Raw genomic sequence first — 22,247 nt, forward strand, 5'->3', positions numbered from 1 at the left:
GCACCTTTCACCAGCACTGATATATGGTAAGGATATGACACCATCATCTGCTGAGGACGTGGCATTTTCCCTGAGCATACCACGCACCACATTTAACAAGGGCGGACTCCCCTGCTTAGGGAGTCAGGGCTAACTTGGGCATTGGTATGTACCTAACACAGAACCAAATAACCCCTGCTTCCCTCAGTTGAAATGCTAATACATTCTTGTAAGTGAGCGCTGTGAAACAGTTCTCAGCGGTCATGGAGGTTGGGCTAGAAAAAAATCAACAGAGGAGTTACAACAACAAACCTGCAGTGGTAGCAACCTATCTGTGCACAGCGGGAGATGAAATCCAAGAGAGACACGCCCATGAACCAAACCCTGGTCCTCTTACACGTAACTATTTATTGTTTAGACGGTACCACATAAAGAAAAACGGACTCAGGAGAGCTGAGTCCAGAACTGCTCTGCTACAGAATTCTTGTGTGACATAGGGGTAAGTCACTTCATCTGTCTGTGCCTCTGTTCTCCATCTGTGAAATATAGATAATACTGCCTTTCTTCCACCTGCTGCCTGTCTTGTCTATTCAGATTGTAGGGCAGGGGCTGAGTCTTTCAATATGCATGTACAGGGGCTAGCAAAATGGGGCTCTAATCTCAGTTGGGGCCTTTGCATGCTACTGTAATACAAATAATTATTAATAATAACCAGAGATGTACATGGTGCTTTTCAGACACTAAACAGGGGCATGTCTCTGCCCCTAGGAGCTTACAATCTGAGAGACAAAACACAGCAAGAGATTCATAGACTCTAGGACTGGAAGGGACCTCAAGAGGTCATCAAGTCCAGTCTCCTGCCCTCATGGCAGGACCAAATACTGTCTAGACCATCCCTGATAGACATTTATCTAACCTACTCTTAAATATCTCCAGAGATGGAGATTCCACAACCTCCCTAGGCAGTTTATTCCAATGTTTAACCACCCTGACAGTTAGGAACTTTTTCTTAATGTCCAACCTAAACCTCCCTTGCTGCAGTTTAAGCCCATTGCTTCTTGTTCTATCCTTAGAGGCTAAGATGAACAAGTTTTCTCCCACCTCCTTATGACACCCTTTTAGATACCTGAAAACTGCTATCATGTCCCCTCTCAGTCTTCTCTTTTCCAAACTAAACAAACCCAATTCTTTCAGCCTTCCTTCATAGGTCATGTTCTCTAGACCTTTAATCATTCTTGTTGCTCTTCTGGACCCTTTCCAATTTCTCCACATCTTTCTTGAAATGCGGTGCCCAGAACTGGACACAATACTCCAGCTGAGGCCTAACCAGCGCGGAGTAGAGCCGAAGAATGACTTCTCGTGTCTTGCTCACAACACACCTGTTAATGGATCCATAAAGAAAGATGACCATAAAGAAAGGGTGAGGAATAAAACAAAGAGGACACAGGGTCTGATCGTAGCAGATGCATCTTGTTAGTCCCTCTTTTTTAAAAAGCAATATATTAAAATGGGAAGTCGAGTTGAGACGCTAGGGGGGAAGGAAGTCAATTTAAAAGAATTGTTGTGTAATCTTTTAGAGGCAAATCTTTCAGGACAGTCTTAGCTGAGCAAACCTGCCTTGTTCCCACTTGAATATACACAGGTCTCCTTTTCCAACATCAGGCTGTGTCCAACCATATTCACAAGTAGTAACAAACCACCAACCTTTGCCAGAATCTTGCCAGGTTTTCAGACTGTGCTGCTTTTTGCCACTCAAGCCAAGATACAAGACATAGCCGAGAAAATGGGCTGCCCTTTCTCATCCACTTTTCACTAGCTAAATGCTGGTTAAACGTCCTCCCCCTTCCAGGCCCTGCTGTGCAGCACAAAATCCTTCTGTTTATTTCACTGGCAGTTTTGAATTGCAGTTCGGACTAACTAACCAGCCCAAGCCTTTGGGCGGATAAGCGAGCAAGCACCTTTGCCTCGGAAGCTCCCTGGATCTTTGATATGCGCATCGCATGACATCTCTGGGAACAGCAGTGAAATGTGGTTTTTGTTTAAAAATATGGACTAAAATATGTTCTCTGTTTCTTTTGCTTTTATCAACAGTTGGCTTTGTGCAGCGAGTGCCTGTGCCGCAGTATAAATCAAGTTAATTCCTAAGGTACTTTTCTGTGTTAAGGCTGAAATTCCCATTTTGGTTCACTGTCTTGCATTGTGAACTAAATTATTTTCATAGCCCCAGAAGGGTATGTTGTCAGCACAGCCTTACTGCAGTTATATACCATAGCCGAAACATTCATATCTCTTCTAAATATGGCGTATTGACAAGGTATCTGGTACAGTGTAAATCCTAGGGACATTTGATCCAGATCATTAAAACCAAGTGAAGGGAGCAAGGAAGAGATCAGGTTACTAATTCAAACACGCAATGAATTATTAATTCCACTATTAATTCTACCGGCCTCCTACTTTTTATTTTTTATTTTTTTTCCAGCGAGGCGGCTTTGAGCATATCCTTGCTGTTTCATGACAGTACATTTGTTTGCTTCGTAGCACAGCTGTGTCTGAGGATGCGGCATATTCACATCGGGTGTCTTGTGGCAATGACTTTCTTGTGGGTGGCAAACAGGATGCATGCTAAGGAAGGTAAGACTTTGTTCAGCTGTGCTGAGCACCAAAGCACCGAGGGTTAACTTCCAGGGGCTCCTTCAGTTTGATGTCCAGCTGGGGTAGCTCTTACAGGACTCTCACAGCAGGCACGCTCCTAGGTCACCTGCAGTGTGTATGCATGAATGAACGATGCCCGTTTCATGGGCTTTTTGATATTCTGTCTGGTTTATCAATATTTGATGTCGTTTTAGGGCCTGATCCTGCCAGCCCTTATTCACATGAGCCATCCTTACACACACACAGTCTCATTGGCTGCGAAGGAACTAGACGTGTGAGGAAGCAGTTCTAGGCCAAGCCCTTCCGTATTGTTATGCGTTATTATTATTACCGTATTTACTCATTTGTAAATGTCTCCTTTTCATTTAGATTTTTAATGTATAGACACTACAGTGTGTGCAGACCTGGCTTGGGGCAGCGCTGCTCCCAATTCTCCAGCAAGCAAGGGGTTAAACTCAGCCCAACTTCTTCCCCCTCTTGCACATGTGCTCAGGGGATAGGCTATCAAATGACTGCTTGGAAGACAGGTGGTGAATGGCAGGGCTCCTCCTGCCCCCAGGGTCATAGGACTGAGTTGAGTGCCAGGCTGGGGGCATTTGCAGTTGCTCTGGGGTTTTTTTTGCTTATGTCAAGCTGATTAACCCTTGCCCCTTGCTGGCGGCACCCCTGCCCTGTTTCTGCTGCATAATCCCAACTGTTTACACAGTAGACTGTATGGGCCAGTTCCTCAGCTGGTGTCTCTATTGAAATCAATGGATCATGTACACCAGCTGAAGGCCTGGCTCTAAAGCAGTGTGGTAGTTCTGGATTTTCTTTTTAACTATAGAAATGAAATATTTCAACTGCATCAGTAGAATCCTGTGCCATTAACTTATTCATCAGCACTTGGATCTTATTTGTAGGAGGGCGGTGAAGCACTGGAATGGATTACCTAGGGAGGTGGTAGAATCTCCATCCTTAGAACTTTTTAAGGCCTGGCTTGACAAAGCCCTGGCTGGGATGATTTAGTTGGTGTTGGTCCTGCTTTGAGCAGGGGATTGGACTAGATGACCTCCTGAGGTCTCTTCCAACCCTAATATTCTATGATTCTGTGTAGCGATGTGTCTGGTCTGGGGGAAGTTACTTTTTCCTTGACAGTCACTGACACAGGATAAAATGCTTTAGAATGTTGCTTGGTTGATTTTATGGTTCACTCTTTTAGTTTGCTAAAGATTGAGGGGTAGCAATGTGGAAGTCTCTACATTGACTTGTGAGGTCTACAGCTACTCTTCTGAAATATTTGTTTGCTTCTCTAAGTATTTATTTTTCTAAAAACCCACCACCACAACAAATTACCCTTCTTTTAAACTGGTCCAGAAGTAGGGAAAGTCTAGCAGAGGAAATTCCGGCTAAAAAGCACTGCCACATTAAGGATTTTGTAGAGTCAGATATTGACAGCTTGGTTTTGTCACTAAATTAACGAGAGAGACTCACACTCCCTCCTTTGGAGGAGTTCAGATGCTCATTAGAAAGACACAGAGGCAGGTCACAAAATCTGGACCGAGATCAGAACTTCAGCAAAGTTAAGAGCTGTTTTTAGTTCAGAGTTTTAGCTCTGTCTTGTCTGTAAAATGAATGCAATGTGGACTTGATCCTGGACTAAGAATATGTGTCTCTTAGATCAGGCCATGAAATCTGTCACATTTTCACCGACAATCAGTGCTTGTATCTCATAAGTGGGCTTCCTCAAACATTATTTTCTACACAAAGGCCCTTGCTACTGGTGGGGGAGCTGCCAGGAGTTCACGGACTCAGTTTAGTTCGGAGAAGAACCTGAGAGATTGGCTGCTTGGGGTTGGAGGTCCTGTGGCACCAGCATCTCCCAGTGGAGCTAGGAAGCCAAAGGTGCACAAAACATGAGCAACCCAAAAGTTAAGCTACCCCCTCTTGATCCTTCCAGGGTTTGATTTCAGTTCAAAGGACGGGCAAGAGTTTGGAGCTGTCCTGGTGTCTGAGGAGTCGGGAAAGATGTGGACTCTGGGAACTACTCTTGTCAGAGGCTGATCCCTTCAGTGCCTTGGAAGCCAGTCGGAGCTGAGGGTACTCGGTACTTTGCAGGATCAAGCCTAAGGCTGGGGTATTTCCTTGCTGGAAGAGAAATGAGTGGACACAGGTGCGGGGATGCTGCTTTGCTACTCCATGCGCACTGCACACAGAATTACAAGGCACACATCACCTCCGTGGTGGCCTCAAGCGGGATGGGGCAAAAGTAGTAGAAGCAGAAGTGCTCACGTGGGTAGAGCACCACATCCAGAACGTCGCTCAAACCAGGTCTGTATCAAGCCCCCAGGCACACGGCAGCTTCCCTGTGTGTTTTGACTCCTCCAGGAACATGTACCTGAGCTGTCAGTCAAAATTACTGCAACTCCAGCCAGCTTGGATGTGTCATTCAACCTCGTGGGCCTTGAATTGCTAAATCTGGTGGGGCTGGGCCAGTGGGTTGTCCCCCTTTGCCCATTTATGTATTCATTATAATTATTATATCATAGTATAAAATAACATCAAGGTGTCCCAGCTGAGTTTGGGGCTCCATTGTGCTTGGCACTGTATGTACACATCGTCAGAGACACCCCCTGCCCTAAAAATCTTTCAGTCTAATCAGAGGCGATACCAAGGCACAGAGAGGTGAGATGACACCTCTAAGGTCACACAGCAGGTCAGTGGCAGGGCCAGGGCTAGAGCTCAGATCTCCTGACTGTCAGTCCACTAGACCACACTGCCATCTGTTCTGCAACATGAAATAAGTCCACTAGAATTCAATGAACCTCCCACTTAATCCAAAGTCCTCACACGATGCTGGCTGCTCATGAACCACTGTCACTTACTGCGCTCACTTAAGTACCTTGAAGCACTGAGCTATTAATTCATTAGTAATTGTCTCTGAAGTAACCTTTACTCCTCCTGCAGGCTCCCCGCTTAGCTATTTATTTCAATAACATTATTAGTTTAATACCTTCCCCACATTACTTTATCGCCTATCCCTGGTAATTACCATGTCAATTTGCTATCTGACCATCCTACCGGGTGCGCAGGCACCCACACACGCAAATGTACATTCACCGTTTGTCTTTGACTGCTCATCACAGTGCACATTTATACAGAGATCCTCCCTCCTTAGCAGGTCACGGCACTGCTAAGCATAATGAAAAGCAATGTGCAATGGCCAGTTATTGATTTGCAATAGACTTTGCCCAGACTGAGAGCATATAGACTTGTTTGGGAATCTACACATGTCCCTCAGAAGGGACAAAGGATATTACTTTGCTCCCAAATGTGGTATACAGGGCCAGATTTAGGGGAAGGCGACCCAGGCTACTGCCTGGGGTACTGGGCTTGTGGGGGAGGGGGGGCGCTGGGCTTGGGGTGCTGTTTTTGTTGTTAGCAATAAAAGGGAAAATAGAATGTTTGAAGTAAAATGTTTCAGGTATTCCTTATTCATTTTTTACTAACCTTCTAAAATATTCTGGACCTTTGTAGAATCTCATGGAACCTTCCAGACTTCCTCAGAACTCAATTTTCCTAGAATCTCCTAGAATGTTGTCAGCCATGCCCTCATGGGTGTATAAGGGGTGGGGCGTCGCCAGTCAGGCAGTGAGATATAAGAACGAAGTGAGAGCCCAGTTGCGATATTGGGAACCTTGTTTTATTGTGTAATTGTGAAAGTGTACTTGTGTTTTAAGACTTGAAGCATGTAAATAGTGACTAATAAAGGACAAATTTAATGAGATGACAGAGATAACTACCAAATCCCTTTCTATGCAACAATTTAAAATAAATACTGTTACTTCTTTTGCCATGCTTAACACGTAATGTTTGATGACTTTCTAAGACTGCGGAACATAGACTTTTGCTCTCCCTAACACTATCTGTTTTCTCCTAAAGAAAATAAAAGATGTCTCTGAAGAAGCCTTCAGGAGCTCAGTATAGGAAGCAAAATGCGCAATTGCAATCTAGTTTGCAGCAAGGGGCAAATTTGATGGGAAAATATCTGAAACCGAACAACATAGGCCGGGCTTTAGGCCGTAGTGATCGTCCCAGTGCAGAAGAAATTGAGGAGCGAAGTGTAAGTGATGGAAGTCCTATTGCTAAGGAATTAGCAGATTTTCCTGAAGATAAGAAATGGAAATGTGAGGAAAGTGATGGAGAATCGTCCAGTTTTCCTGGCGATATAAAGGAGAGTGATGATAAAGAAGAATGTGGCTCACATGAAAAGGAGACTGATGATAAAGAAAAATCTGGTTTACATGAAAAGAGAGAAACTATATAGAAGAATCAGCCTCGCATGATGACAGAAACAGCAGTGAGAAAAATTGCACACCACAAATCGATACATGAGATCCTGCTTTATGACTGGCAATCCTAAACTCTGCCGATATTGATCATACAGTTTTGAACGAGCCGAGCAAAATCGAGGATATGACATTTCCAGTAAATGAACAGAAGTGACACTTCTCAAAGTCACACTGTGGAAGAAGGCTCAAGAATGGCGAGAAACTGAATCAGCATTGGCTAGTTTACTCAAAATCAACTGACAAAGTGGTCTGTTTGTGTTGCAAAATATTTGACAAGAATGCCAAATTGTTGCGTGTGCTTTCTGTGTGCAATTATCGACATAGCTTAACTGATGCTCTGAAGCAACATGAAAAGTCACGCAGCCATTTTATGGCCTACTCCAAATGGATGGAGGGTGAGTCCAGGCTCAAGCTGAATGAATGCATAGATGCAGAAAAGCAGAGCATTGTTAATGTAGAAACAAGCATTGTAGGAACGTGCTCAAGTGTCTGATCTCAATTACCCTCTTCCTTGCAAAGAATAATTTGGCTTTCTGGGGCTCATTGGACAAGTTGTTCACTGAACGTAACAGTAATTTCCTCAGTTTGGTCAAGCTCCTTGGGAAATACAACGATTTCATGCGTGAGCACCTACGTCAAGTAGTTTGTAAAGAAGCTATGGACCATTACCACAGCAGAACAATTCAAAATGAATTGATTGACCTTTTGGCAAGGAAGGTGCTTGATAACATACTGATGCGTCTCGTCAAAGCAAAGTATGATGCCGTAATAATGGATGCACCTCCGACATTAGTCACAGTGAAAAGATGTCATTTACAGTAAGATTTGTTGATGATGAGGATGGCTGTATCCAAGTAAAGGGACACGTTATCTGTTTCCATCCTGTGGATGACTCCACTGGAAAAGACCAAACAAAAGTGTTTATGAACATTTGGAATGAGAATAAACTAAAGCTTCAGAACTGCCACAGCCAAGGCTATGACAACGGCGTGAACATGAAGGAAGAAACAGTGGTGCCCAGGCAAGGATCCTTGAGCTGAATCCAAGAGCTTTCTTCGTGCCTTCTGGCTGCCATTCATTCAACCTGGTTGTGTGAGATGCAGCATCATCTTCTTTAGATTCAGTATCTCTCTTCAGAGTACTGCAAAGAATGTGCATCCTGTTTTCAGCATGAACTATCAGGGAGAAGATCCTCACGGACAATGTTACAAATCTGACGGTGAAGCCACTAAGTGACACTCGTTGGGAGAGCCAAATTGACAGCATAAGGCCAGTGAGGTACCCAGTGACTAAGGTTTACGACGGCCTGGTGGAATTGGTGCAGTCAAGTAAAGCCAAGACCATGATCAGACACGAGGCACAAAGCCTGGCAAACCAGATCACTGACTTCAAATCTCTGGTGTCAGTTGTGGTTTGGCATCATATCCTGTTACAAGTAAATGTTGTAAGGCATTACAAACTCAGTCGATGGACATCACGACCACTACTGTTTTGATGAGAAGCTGCCTTGATTTCGTTGTGGCCTACAGAGACAATGGATTTGAAGATGCCATTACTGCTGCCAGAGAAATGGTGGAAAACTTAACTGTCTTCAAGGAAACTCGTATTCATCAGAAGAAGAGACAGTTTGGTTATGAGGGCAGAGATGAGATGATGGGAAGCTCGGAAGAAAAATTCAAGAGGGAGTATTTTTGCTCTCTCATTGACACTCCTTGAGTATCCATTGAAGAAAGGTTTGGACAAATGAAGCACCACAAAAAGACCTGACCTTAGTAAGCTGTTGGCAGACAGGAAAACACTCTTGAACAATTGTACCGACCTTCACCAGATGCTGATACATGGGAAACGTTCGGACATCAGTGATAAAGACCTCTGTGTCAAATTAGACAACATCTGTCACATTTTGCAACATGGGAAGCATTCTCCACTCCAAGTTCTCCAATTCATTGATGATGCAGAGCTGAAGAACACTTTTCCTAATGTGTGGATAGCTTTGAGGACTCTGCTCGTGCGGCCGGTCACAGTTGGGAGTGGGGAGCGCAGCTTTTCAAAGCTCAGGCTCATTAAAATATATCTTCAGTAGACTATGACTAACGAGAGACTGACATCACTTGCTATTTTATTGCTTGAAAATGCCATTGGCCAGTTTTGAATCTCTGACGCTGTGCTTCAGTTCACGAGGACAAAGGCAAAAAAAGCAACCTTTTGAACTAAAGGACTAGGGTTAACAGTCTAAGAAGGCTGTCACCTACTGTAACACTATTTAATACTGGTCCACCCAGTGTTGGTGCACTGTTCAGTTTCTTGATGTTAGTACATTTCAGTTATTCTTAAAATTAAAAAGTTTTTATAAGCTTAGAGGAAACAAATTTTTTTTATTTGCTTATATATGGCATGAATAAATACAGATTTACACATCCTAGCAAGCAAATTTATCATCTTATATGACAGGGATAAAGCATGCATGTAAATCATGCATCAAAGTAATGAAATGGGCTACAAATGCAATAAAAAATAAGGTATTCAAAAGTTTAACAAAGGAAGGGGGGGCATTTTGTCTAGGGCTGGCCCTGGTGGTATATGCTTAGCACAACCGTACATTCATCCACTCTCTGATTATGGTGAGTTGCAGGTGTTTGCTAGCTTCTTCCCACTCCCTTTATTTTATAGTAGCTGCATTGCAGTATAAAAGAGCGAACAATGGACGCTACACCGCTCAGACTGGGCAAAGCTGGAGACTTTCCACACGAAATGCCAATGTCGTATATTGAGCATAAAGTGGAATGACTTAACCTGTAATGCAGATGTTTATGGTCATGCCGGTCTACAGACTACTGGGGCCATTGTCCACCGACGGCGCCTTACGCTTTTCGGACATGTCACGAGAATCCCTCAAGACGTTCCAGCGAACGCCGTTCTCCGGGTGGCTTGTAACATCCGGGATAAAATTCCACCAACTGAGGGGTGGAGGTGGCCCAGAGGCAGACCCCCTATTACATGGGTTCGTCAAGTCTGTTACGATGTTGGACTCTTGGGCTGTCAAGCCCTTGCGGCCGCACAGGAATAAACCAAATGGTGAACAATCACTGTGGCCAACTGTTCAGCTGTGCGTTGAAGAAGAAGAAGACGTGGTATAAAGTTTTCATTAGAAAATCAATCGGTAAATCCATAACTCACTCGTAAATGAATCAAGCCCTTCACCCCTGTTTCTTTTAGCTTAGATTCTCAGATACCAGCTTTAAATATTCTCCCCCCCCCAACATATTAGCACTTGAAAGATGAAAGTTAAAAGAAGAATGCTGACAGGTCTGAATACTCACCTACTTTGACAGTGGTTTTGTTCTACAGTTCATGCTTTCAGGGGCCAGGTGTTTATATGCTGTGACATACCCAGGATATAATCTAGACTAGTAAGTAACTGTGTCACTCCTGCCTTCTAACCTGGGGTGTTCTTTATACTGCTTTGCTGTTGTTGCCTCCACTTCCGGACTGCTCACTTTAGCATATAATTCACTCCCAGCTATGTCTGTGTGCATTTGCATCCCGCCAACCTGAATTAAATTGCAGGGTGACCCCAGCACATTCCCACTTCCAGATTTCCCCCCAGAAATGTATGTACTGTACTGCCCAGCCCTCTCACGGACTATACAAGCTCATATAAAGTCCTGCATTTTATTAAGAGAAATGATATGCACAAATCCTGTAACACCAAATGGATTTGCCCAAACACTTCAATTCAAACACACCTGTTTAGATAGAACAAGTGTGCTAACTACAAGAGATAAAATTAAGTGAATACAAGTAATGAGGCATAAAAGTCAGAAATGGTTACAAGAAACATAAAGATCAAACACAACTAATGCCTAACTTAATAAACTATGATAAATTCAAAGCACAGTTTTTCTCACCACATATTCTCAACAGTCTTACTGGCTGAACTTCTTAGGCCAGGACAATCTTCTGTGTAATGTCTGCTTCCTTTGTTCCTTCTGGTGCAGTGAATTGGTGGAGAGAGAGAGAGGGAGAGGGAGGAGGAGGAGAAGGGAGTGAGGTCCCTCGGTGTGTTTGTCCCCCTTTTTATAGTGTCGGTCTCTCCCTTGGAAAGTATTTCCAACTGAGATTCAGGAGACAAAAAGTCTGTTTGGATTAGAACTTCTTGCTGTTTGTTTGTTTGGTTGGTTTTTTTTGTTTGTTTTTTGTTTTTTTGCTAAGATATAGATTTTTCACCCATACCTCCTTTCCTGCCAAAGAATGGCCATTTATCAGGTACTGGCCTATTGGCCTTGTTTACGCCTGTCTGAGGTGTCAGCTTACCCTTTGTCTCTGAGGGACTGGTTTGGCCACCCCCAGACTTGGAACATGTTTTAGTAGAAACTTATAACTACACACGATGTTGCTACACGTGTTTTACCAGGACAATAATGCCCAGCAAATTCTGAATTTTCAAATGACATCTCATGAGGCATACTTTGTACAAAGATTGTTACAACAGAGTGCAAGAGGTGAATTCAGGGGTATATTTTCTCACAGACGCCTTTTCCAAACAAGCTCCTTCTGTGGACTTTTCTTCAATGCACTATTCTTCCACTGATTAAAAGACAATGTTTGAATGTAAATTGATGGTCCGGTCCCCTTCTGGGGAAAATACAGGCCCCAGCTAGTTCTCCATATGCTCAATGGTAGCCAGGAACATCGTGCGGTTGCTGTTGTGTATCGGGGGTGGCAGGATACTTTACTGTGGTTCTTGATGTTTCGTGACTCCTGATGTTCCAAAAAGATACTTTGCTTCATGCACAGTACCATCTCTGGTCCACCTGAGAGGGCTGCATAGAGGAGACGGATGGAATGGCCACCCAGCACATCATCCTTCTGAATGGGGTGGTGGAGCTGTTAGATCTGCCTTCTAGATTCAGTCTGTATTGTTGTTGTCATCTCCCAGACAGTCAGTGGTTTCTGGAGTGTGAAGGCAGCTTTCCAAGCAGGGTACAACTGAGGCCAGCGTCTCCACTGGTTTCAGATTCACTGTTTTTTTTTCCAGCAAGAAAAAGGACAGAAAGGACCACATGGAGCTCGTTTCCTGGAGGGAGATTTCAAACAGGGAGCATGAGTTAGTTAGAGTGGGAAAGCTCTATTGTGTAGCTGTGTGTATTCATCTAGAGCAGGGATTGGCAACCTTTGGCACGTGGCCCGTCAGGGAAATACGCTGGCAGGCCGGGACGATTTGTTTACCTGCAGCGTCTGCAGGTTTGGCTGATCGCAGCTCCCACTGGCTGTGGTTCGCCGTTCCAGGCCAATGGGGGCTCTGGGAAGGGGCGGCCAGCACATCCCTCAGCCCATGCCACTTCCCGCAGCCCCCATTGGCCTGGAACGGTGAACCACGGCCAGAGAGAGCTGCGATCGGTTGCATCTGCAGACGCTGCAGATAAACAAACCATCCCGGCCTGCCAGCGGATTTCCCTGACAGGCCGCGTGCCAAAGGTTGCCGATCCCTGATCTATAGATATAATATAAACAACTCGATGACTTGAGAGGGGCCAGTATCCTGAGATTAGAGGGGCAAAGGATTGGGAAGTGAGTGAGCAAACTATCCCTGAATTAAAATAGATTAATAAATCACTATTAATTATTGTTCCTGTAAATGACTTTGGCACAACAGCATCACCACCACGTTGAGTTCCATCTTAAAATCCCACTTTTGGGCTCCTCCTCTCTTTAGCCCGAAGTACTTTGCAAATATACAGAAAATCACTTTGTGCACCACTGAAGTCAAGACACTTCTGGGGTGGAACCTGGATGCTGTTTAAGAGCAAACAGCTACAATGGGCAATTATTGTAACTGGTTTGCAAATCATTGGCTTCAGAGATTTACCAAGCAGATAAATATTATGTGGTTTGTTTGTTTTGTATAAGCAATGTTTTGTTTTCTCTAGGTGTCAAGTGTGGCGGAGTCCTCGCCGCACCATATGGCAACTTCTCCAGCCCTAATTTCCCTGGACTCTACCCCTATGACACCGAGTGCACTTGGCTCATAGTGGTCACAGAAGGATCCTCAGCCCTGTTGACCTTTGACCATTTTGACCTGGAATATCACGACAACTGTGACTACGACTACCTCAAAATCTACAATGGCTTCTCCGAGGACGAGGGAAATCTCCTGGGAAAGTTCTGTGGCAAGAGCTCCCCTCCGCAGTTTACTTCTTCCTGGCATGTCATGTCCATTATCTTCCACTCAGATAAGCACGTGGCCAGTCAAGGCTTTTCTGCAGCTTACCGGAAAGGTTGGAATAGGTTTTATGTGGAGTTTCCTCAAAGGATTAATGCATGAAACGCCTGGGTGAAAGGCTTCTAGGTTTGCTGTGTAGCAGTGGACAAAGAGACTGTTACATGAGCACCTTTGAAACAAACTATGTCCCACAAAGTAGAGTTAAAGGATTATACAGAGAGAACTAATTAGGGATGTGATGAATACCTGGCTCAGTTCTGGTGTGAATCTGGTCTGTTTGAGGGTGTTTGAATAAACTCTGCTAAAAATCTCCCCCCAAAAAATGACAGGTCTTGCGTAGTATCAGGCTTAAAGTGCAGCTCTGGTCTGAAAAGTGAGTCTGCAAAATCCTGGGGCTCCAAGTTTATTATAGATCATAGAATGTTAGGGGCTCAGGAGGTCATCTAGTCCAACCCCCTGTTCAAAGCAGGGCCAATTCCCAGAAAGATTTTTGCCCCAAATGGCCCCCCTCAAGGATTGAACTCATAACCCTGGATTTAGCAGGCTAATGCTCAAACCACTGAGCTATCCCTCCCCCTAGCATGGGGATTTCCAGCACCAGTGTGCTCGGTTTACAACTAAAAAAGGATGGCTTTTCTAACGTCCAGCCCACAGTTTACTCTCTGGGCTCTGCGACAAGCTGGTCTCTTTCCTCCTTATGAAGCATCACCAGGAATAAAGGTTCTGGGGGCTTAACTGTGTCGTTAGACCTGGGCAATGAGCAGCAGGGATGCACAGGTATAACAGAGAGAATTCAGCCCTGCAATGGGACCTTAGTGCTGAATGAGCATCATGTGATATACCATTTTGACTAGTAAAAAACAGGACAGGAGAGTAAAAAACACTTTCTCTACAATGCCCCCTGAAAGAGGAATCTCCCAGGCCCAGTACATTAGTCCACCGTCAGTCTCCAGATGGAATGAAACTTGGGTTGCTCTGCTCATTTGGCAGGAAACCTCTTTTCCTTATGGAGTTGGAGACAACCTACAGCCTTCTACACCCCCAAGCTGTTTCTTTGCCTCCTTTGTTCCTCTTTCCAGGGTTGAGGCATGTGTGTGGATGTTCTCCATCCCCTTTGTGGGCCATGGGACTTCCCTCTGCTTCTCTCGGAGGTGTTATGTGTGTAACCCATCTGTGTTTGTTTCCAGATGTTTGTGGGGGAGTGCTCACTGGTCTTTCCGGCATGATAACAAGCCCCGATTACCCTGAGAATTACCCCAACAATGCCGAATGCCGCTGGATCATCCGGGCAGTGCCCAACTCCATCATCAAGCTGGTTTTTACTGACTTTCAGATGGAAAACAACGAGGGATGCAATTTTGATTACGTGGCCGTCTATGATGGGCCCACGATGGGGGACATGCATCTCAGCCACTACTGTGGGAATATGAAACCCCCTGATATCGTCTCTTCCACGCACGAGCTCCTGGTGGTGTTCAAGTCAGACTTCAACATAGGAGGTAGAGGCTTCAAGGCCTATTTTTTCTCAGGTACGGAGGCAACTGCTTGTCCAGTGTAAGCTACCAGATGTATGGGAAGCCCTCTGGGCCCTCTCCTTCTCCACCACTGTCCCAGAGTGTTGCTCTCACAAAGGGAGTATAAATTCACTGTTCCTCCACCCATGGCAAGATCTTTTGCCTGTAGGCCAGCAAGTGAAATGGTTTGGTGTCGTGCTTGTGAATTGTAAGCCTTAGTATATGAGGGGCTCCCAGAGAGTGGAAGGGGCCCTTCTAGCATCTGTGTCGTATCCATTTAAATAAAAAGTAAATTTAAGAGTGTTCAGACCTTAATTCTAGAGAGGCAGCATGGTTGACCAGGCAGGGCTACTGAACTGGGACTCAGGAGTCAAGAGTTTTATCCCCACTGCTGCCCCGGCTCGCCGTGTGGTCTTGAGCAAGTCATTCCTATCTAGGTCCTTCTGCAGACCCAATTACTGTAGCATCTAAGCCTCCTAAAAATGTTTATGGGGCACCCTTGTAGAGAAACAGTATCAGCCTCATTTTACAGATGGGGAATTGAGACACAGAGAGAGCAGGGGATTTACCCAGAGTCACACAGGAAGCCTGTACCAGAGCTGGGAAGTGAACCTACAGCTCCTGTGTCTTAGGCCAGGGCCTTAACCACAAGATGACCTGCTCTTGGTTCGGGCTGTAGCCTGCTTCCTTGAAGTCAATGGCAAAGCTCCCACTGACCTCACTGGGGTAGCACTGTCAGGAATCAGGGCTTGCAGCAGCAGAGCCAGTCTCCAGGCAACCTAACGAGCACAGCTGGCCTGTAGCAGGCTGACCAATAGGCCACACTGCATGAGTAGGGTGACCAGATGTCCCGATTTTATAGGGACAGTCCTGATATTTGTGGCTTTGTCTTATATAGGCACCTATTACCCCCGTCCTGATTTTTCACACTTGCTGTCTGGTCACCCTATGCATGATTGGTGGGAAGAGTCAGCAGACTGGCTCTGAAACCCAGCTGCAGCAGCCGTGCAGTGGCTGTGATAGTCCCTGTGTCTGCTTAGTCGCAGCCTTGCCTCACTCCAGGTAACCTAGGCCTGACCCCCGGACTCCTGCTCTGACCTGTAACCATGACCCCTGCCTATGTCCTGGTCATGTGACATGTTAAGCTTTTAACTTCGCTGTTTCCCTGTCTGTAGATTGAGGATAAGGATCCTTTTCCCTTCTTTGCCAGAGCACACTGATGTCCTCAGTTGAAAAGCTCTGCATGGGTGCTTGTTGTTATCACTGTTCTTGAAATCCTTTGCGTTGTGTGGAGTCTGGCCGCAATTGTGCAGCTAACGCCCCCCTAACTCTTTGAACGTTTGGGGCAGATCTGTACAGCATGTGGCTGTGAAACCTTTATGTGGAAAAGATAATTTGTTGCGATATATTTTAGCAATAAATCAAGAGAACCCCCCAGCAGCTGCTCCCTCCACACCCAGGGGTTTTGGTTTGATTGGTAATACATTTTCTTTTTCTAACCAGGCAAATGCCAGGAAGTATACACAGCCATCAAAGGAAATTTCTCCAGTCCTCAGTATCCCAACTTTTACCCCAACAATATCAAATGTCATTGGACCATCCAGCTCCCCCCAGGATACCGAATCAAAGTCTTCTTCCTGGACTTGGCTCTGGAGGGGCGGAACAGCCTAACAGATGGCTGTGATTACGACCATCTGGCAGTGTTTGATGGAGGCACTGAGAAAGCTTCCCTCCTGGGGAAGTGGTGTGGGAGAGAGATGCTGTCTCCCATAACATCCACTAGAAACAAACTGCTGTTGGTCCTCCACACGGACAGGAACACGGCCAACAGGGGGTTCTCGGTAGCATATATTGGAGGTAAGGCATGACTCAGTGCATTGATCCCGTTCTCCCTCGTTCCCTGCTGGATATTTGTAGGGCAAGGCGGCGGAGAATTATAAGTATGGAGACAGTCAGTAAAAATCTGACAGTCTGAGTTCCAAAAGTACATGTACAAAAATGTGAGCAAATTTGTTCACCAAACTTTTGCATGCATGTGGTTACTATAATTGCTCATGCAAATTGGGCAATTGTGCAAACGGCTAGCCAGTGGGGAGTTATAACTGGCTCTTTGCATGTGCGATTACCCAGCTGTACCTCTGCAACCACTGTAATTGCACATATCAGTTAGGCACTCTGCTGTTCAAATGCCTAAACATGCAAAAGTGCATGACATATTTTTGTATCGGGATTTCACACATGCAGCCAGATCTGCAAAGACACTTCTAAAAATAAGTAGGTCCTGGGTTATATACTACCCCAACCCTAGACCTGGGATGGAAGAGTTCTGAGACACTGAACAAACAAAACACTAGGCCATGTTTATTCCTGGTGACTCAGTCTGTGGAGTGTCACCAGGCAGCAGTTTGGCTGATAGGGTCGTGCACAGGAGACTGGCCAAACCATGACCAGGGAACTAAGTGAGTACCTGTGTTCCCAAACCTTGTCTCGCTAAGATAGCTACCAACTTACATAAGCTAGGGTTACCATACGTCCGGTTTTTCCTGGACACGTCCGGCTTTTTGGTAATCAAACCCCCGTCCGGGAGGAATTACCAAAAAGCCGAACATGTCCGGGAAAAATACCGCCGGCCAGGCACTTCCCCTCCCGTGGCTGCTGTGCTCCTCCCCTGACTCTTCGGCTCTGTTTAAAGCCAAGCTGCCCGAGCACTACCGGCTTTGGGCAGCCCCCTTGCCTCCGGAACCTGAGCCGCCGGCCGGGCACTTCCCCTCCCGGGCTCTGGGGGCGCAGGGTCCAGAGGCATGGGGGCTGCCTGAAGCCGGTAGCGCTCGGGCAGCCCGGCTCTTAAACAGAGCCAAAGAGTCAGGGGAGAAGCACAGCAGCTGGAACCCAGGAGGGGAAGTGCCCGGCTGGGGGCGCAGGGTCCAGAGGCACGGGGGCTGCCCGAAACCCAAGCGCTACTGGCTTCATGGTTTGCCGGGCAGCCTCCAGACCCTGCACCCCCGGCTGGGCACTTCCCCTCCCGGGCTCCAGCTGCGCTGGGGAAGCACCGGCCAGGGGTGCAGGATCTGGGGGCTGCCCGGCAAACGGTGAAGCCGGTAGCACTCGGGCAGCCCTTTTCACGTGGCTGGGAGGGAGGAGGGGGAGTTAGGGCGGGGACTTTGGGGAAGGGGCGGGGAATGGGCGGAGTTGGTGCGGGAAAGGGGCGGAGTTGGGGTGGGAAAGGGGCGGGGCCAGGGCTCCGTGGAGTGTCTTCTTTTTTTATTTTTTAAATTTAGTAACCCTAACATAAGCTATTGCTTGAATTCTTAACACAATAGCATCTGGGTATCCTCCAGTAAACTCCCGCCCTTCATTCATAACTACCACCTTTCCACTGATTGGCGATTATTTAAAAGCCTGATTTAACAGGCAAGCCTTGGCTCCAGTCACCTATGAAAAGGAACAAGATCCACAGGTTAGGAGGAGAGAGGAGAGGAGAGAAAAGGCAAACGTGCTCCTAGGCTGTATTAGGCTAGGCGCTTCCAATAAAGAGAGAAAAATGTTTAATACCCCTGAACAAGGCACTGGGAAGACCTAATTTGGAACACTGCACAGTTCTGATCACCCTGTTCTAGAGAGATGGATTCAAACTGGAACAGGTGCAGAGATTTGCTACTAGGATGATCAGGGGAAGGGAGGGAGGGCCTATCTTATGAGAGGAGCCTGGAAGAGCTTGGCTTGTTTAGTCTAGCAACAAGAAGGCTGAGAGGGAATATGATTCCTCTCTGAGTCTGAATACATTTGGCAGGCAAATATCAGGGAGAGTAAAGAGCTATTTAAGTTAAAGGACAATGTTGGCACAAGAACAAATGGATATAAACTGGCCATGAACAAACTCAGGCTGGAAATTAGAAGGGGTGAGGTTCTGGAGCAGCCTCCCAGTAGGAGTTGTGGGGCAAACAATTAATTTTAAGAAAGAGCTGGACAAATTTAAGAGTGCAATTGTATGATGGGGTTGCTGGGATGGGGGCGGGAGGGCAGCTCTGGGGCTCACTTCTGGTCTATGTCTATGTTCCTAAAAGCTCATGTTTCAGCGTTTCAGCTGGCCACCAGGAGGGGTCAGGAAGGGATTTTGTGCATGCCCCCTCCCCCATGTATTCTGGGATGTTGTGTGGTGATGGTGGTGGTTTGTTTTTGTGTTTATATCTCCTTCCTCTGAAGCATCAAGGATGGCCACAGTGGGAGAAGGGACATTGGGTGGGATGGGTCGGGCCAGGGCTCTGAGGTGGCTCCGAGCATTCTCATTCTCAGGTGCTGAGCTGGCTGGTTCTTGCTCACGTGCTTAGGCTGTAGCTGATCGCCATACTCGATGTGTTTTGCCTTCCCTGTAACATGTGGGTCACTTGCCAGGATTATTTAGGTATTTCTCACTCAGTCATTTCCCTGCCACTGCAGGGGCCTTGGAAACTGGGGCACCTTGGTCCCCTCCTACTCTCTGCTGTGGCAAAGACTAGTCTAGTCTCCTGTGGGCTGTAATACTTTGGTCTCATTTTGGTTGTTGGGTTTAGTGTGCGGGTGTTGGGCTGTTGGTGGCCAGTGATATATAGGAGAAAAGACTAGAAGATCTGGTCGCTCCTTCTGGCCTTAGACTCTAAGACTTCCCTGAGGGGCAGATTATCCCACATCTACCTTCTGTAGGGTTTCTTGCACCTGCCTCAGAAGCATCTGGTGCTGGATGCTGTTGCAAACAGGTTACTGGACTAGATGAGCCATGAGTCTGATCCAAACTGGCAATCCTGATGTCCCACAGAATACGTTCTTGCCTGTCCTGGAAAGCTCATGCCTCAAGCTGCCAGCAAGGGAAGTTTTCTGGCCTGTGTTATGCGGGAGGTCAGATGAGATGATCATATGACCTTAAAATCTGTGAACCTGAAGTGTCCTAGTGGGGACCTATTTAAACTCTCTCTCCTGTTCTTTGATTATTATTTATATCCCCCATGTCTCCCACATCTGGAGACTAATCTCCTGCCCTCAAGACAGGATGGAGGTTTGGCTGGAATTGGCGGAGCCCCTTACTCCTTACCTTCAATGGCTGAAATTAGCACAAGCGGTAAGCCCACTTTTGGGGGGAGGGGGTCCATATCAGACTGGCAGGAGGCCTCTTCAAACCTCAGCAAGAGACTCACTCTCACAAGGACTATGCCCTTGGAAATAAAAGTGTTTTGTGGACTCAGTTTTCAGTGAGACCTTCCTGGGCGTTTTATCTGCAAAGCCACATAAGTATCCTGGGGTTTGTGAGATCCCAGCCAGGGCTGTGTCTTTGGAAAAGACCCAAACCAGACTCTGTCGTCCTGGAGGTTCCAGGATATGGAGATAGTTGGCGGGAGGAGCTGCCCAGATGCTGCCTTGCTGTGTAATGCTCTTCATATAGTTGTCAACCTTTGTGCCTCCTCAAAAGCGGGTGAATTGATGGCATTCATTGTATTTCAAGATAATTGTGTTGGAGCTGACCTGTGTGTCAGGGATGATTCATGACCTATTTCTGCTCAAGATGATCCTCTCTGAGTATTCAGAAGGCTTTTAACTAAGGAGCTGCTTGTGTGTGTTTGCGGATGGGACTAGCATCGCCTCTACTGTGCTTTCTTTTTTCCTCCGCTTACAGTCACAGTGCAGGGTAACCTCTTGGGTTGAGAAGGGGGATTATAGCTGTGCCCGGTAGTGTTGCTGTAGTTTAAGGTGGAATCAGTGTTGTGATTACAAGCCTCATGTACTTGAGGTTTTATAACTCAGCCACCAAAGTTCAAACTCGATGTATGAGATTCTGAAACCAAACATCTGGCCAAACACTGTAATGTCTTATGCACATAGAGACCCAATCACCTCAAATTACACCGGTGGTGTGCTCTGGGTGCAGGATTCTTCTGGGTTCTGCAGTATAAAAGACACTAGCTAGTTGGCTTCAGCCACCATGACTCCAGAAAGTCTTCAGTTTCACCTAATTTTATGTTTGGCAAGGGATTCATCTGCTTCATGCCAGTGACATTTTCAGAAAACTCAGTGGGGCAGAGGGGAAGGAGGAAGGTCTGGTGATGAAAGGATAGGACTGGGGAGTTGAAAGGAGGTAGTTCTAGTCTTTGCTCTGCCACTGACTTCGTGTGTGAGCTGAGGTAACTCACTTAACTACCCAGTGCCTCAGTTTCCCTATCTGTAAAACAGTGATAATGTCTCCCTTCCCTACAGGTGTGTTATGATGCTTAATTCATTAATATTTGTGAAGTGGTTTGAAATCATTGGATGTACTAGAGAAGTGCAAAATGTTCTATATTAATTTTTGAATAGTGTCTGCTCCTGGCATAAGGAGTCTGTAACTTACCAATGGATTTTTAATTTGGGCATATTTTCCATTAGACGCTAGTGATAGTTATATGAAAAGGCCAAGTTAGGCCCAATGCGTCTAAGTACGTATGGCCAGCAACGTGCCATTTTAGCGGCCCATAAACACATAATTTTATCATTTCAAATAGATCACACCAAGTCTGTTTAATAAGCACTTTTTAAAAATGAGTGTGTTAACCCTCCCCATGCTGCTGGGAGGGAGGTTCGTAAGAATTCTCTATTTTGTAAATGGGGAAATGGAGGCAGAGAAGCTAAGCGACTTGCCCAAGACTGCTGCAAGGACCAGTGTCACTGTGGAGTTCACACAGGGGCTGCTGACTCTCAGCTCTGTGCTCAGTTCACTAGGTTGTGCTGCCTCTCATACGAGCTTGAGAAAGTGCACTAAATACCACAACCAAAGGATCCCTTTTAAGTCACATTAAAGTTGTCATTCTGACCGGCAAACCTAGGCCATTCAAAGTGCAGGTGGTACTCCAGGGCACAGTATGGGCTCTGCCCACGTGTATAATTCCCATTGGTGTCAATCATGGATGCCTTATTTAGCTATGTCTACACTACGGACCTTACAGTAGCACAGCTGTGCCGCTGTAATTTCTCCCGAGTAGCTGCTCTATGCCAACGGGAGAGAGCTCTCCTGCCGGTATAATCAAACCACCCGCAACAAGCAGCAGTAGCTACGTCAGCGGGAGAGTGTCTCCCGCCAGCACAGCGCTTTCCACACCGACGCTTTTGTTGGTGAAACTTTTGTCAGTCGGGGTGTGTTGTTGTGTTTTTTTTCATACCCTGACCAACAAAGGTTTTACCGACAAAAGTGCTAGTGCTAGTGCAAACATAGCCTCAGTTTCACTGAGCCGAGATATTGCCAAGGTCCTTCTGCCTTCAGATCCATCCTGGGTCACTCTTGATTTTTGTCATAATTCACATGATGAGTGAGGTGCTGCACTTAGCCTCCTGGGCCCAGATCCATATCAGTATTTAGGCTCTTAACGTCCAGTGATTTCAGTGGAAGGTCGGAGTCTAACTGCCTTTGTCGATCTGGTTCCTAATGTCTGTTCTGAATCTGAGGCCTAGTCTACGCTACAGAGCTAGGTTGACGCAAGTAGTTTATGTCGATCTAACTATAGAAGCAACTATACTAAAATTTCACTCCTGCCAACGTAACTGCCCGCT

General features: G+C 46.1%; 1 protein-coding gene across 1 annotated transcript in view; it reads left to right on the plus strand.

The window, feature by feature from the left end:
* CDCP2 (CUB domain containing protein 2) overlaps positions 1-22,247 on the plus strand; it is a 29,058-nt gene continuing 6,811 nt past the window's right edge. Inside the window, exons 1-6 of the mRNA XM_054038216.1 lie at positions 1-26; positions 2,071-2,125; positions 2,518-2,610; positions 12,893-13,240; positions 14,373-14,714; positions 16,203-16,556. Coding sequence (XP_053894191.1) covers positions 2,535-2,610; positions 12,893-13,240; positions 14,373-14,714; positions 16,203-16,556 — 1,120 coding nt within the window. The 5' untranslated portion in view covers positions 1-26; positions 2,071-2,125; positions 2,518-2,534. The remainder of the gene's footprint in view (positions 27-2,070; positions 2,126-2,517; positions 2,611-12,892; positions 13,241-14,372; positions 14,715-16,202; positions 16,557-22,247) is intronic.

This window comes from Malaclemys terrapin, chromosome 8 (genome assembly GCF_027887155.1).
Source record: "Malaclemys terrapin pileata isolate rMalTer1 chromosome 8, rMalTer1.hap1, whole genome shotgun sequence".
Taxonomy (NCBI): domain Eukaryota; kingdom Metazoa; phylum Chordata; order Testudines; family Emydidae; genus Malaclemys; species Malaclemys terrapin.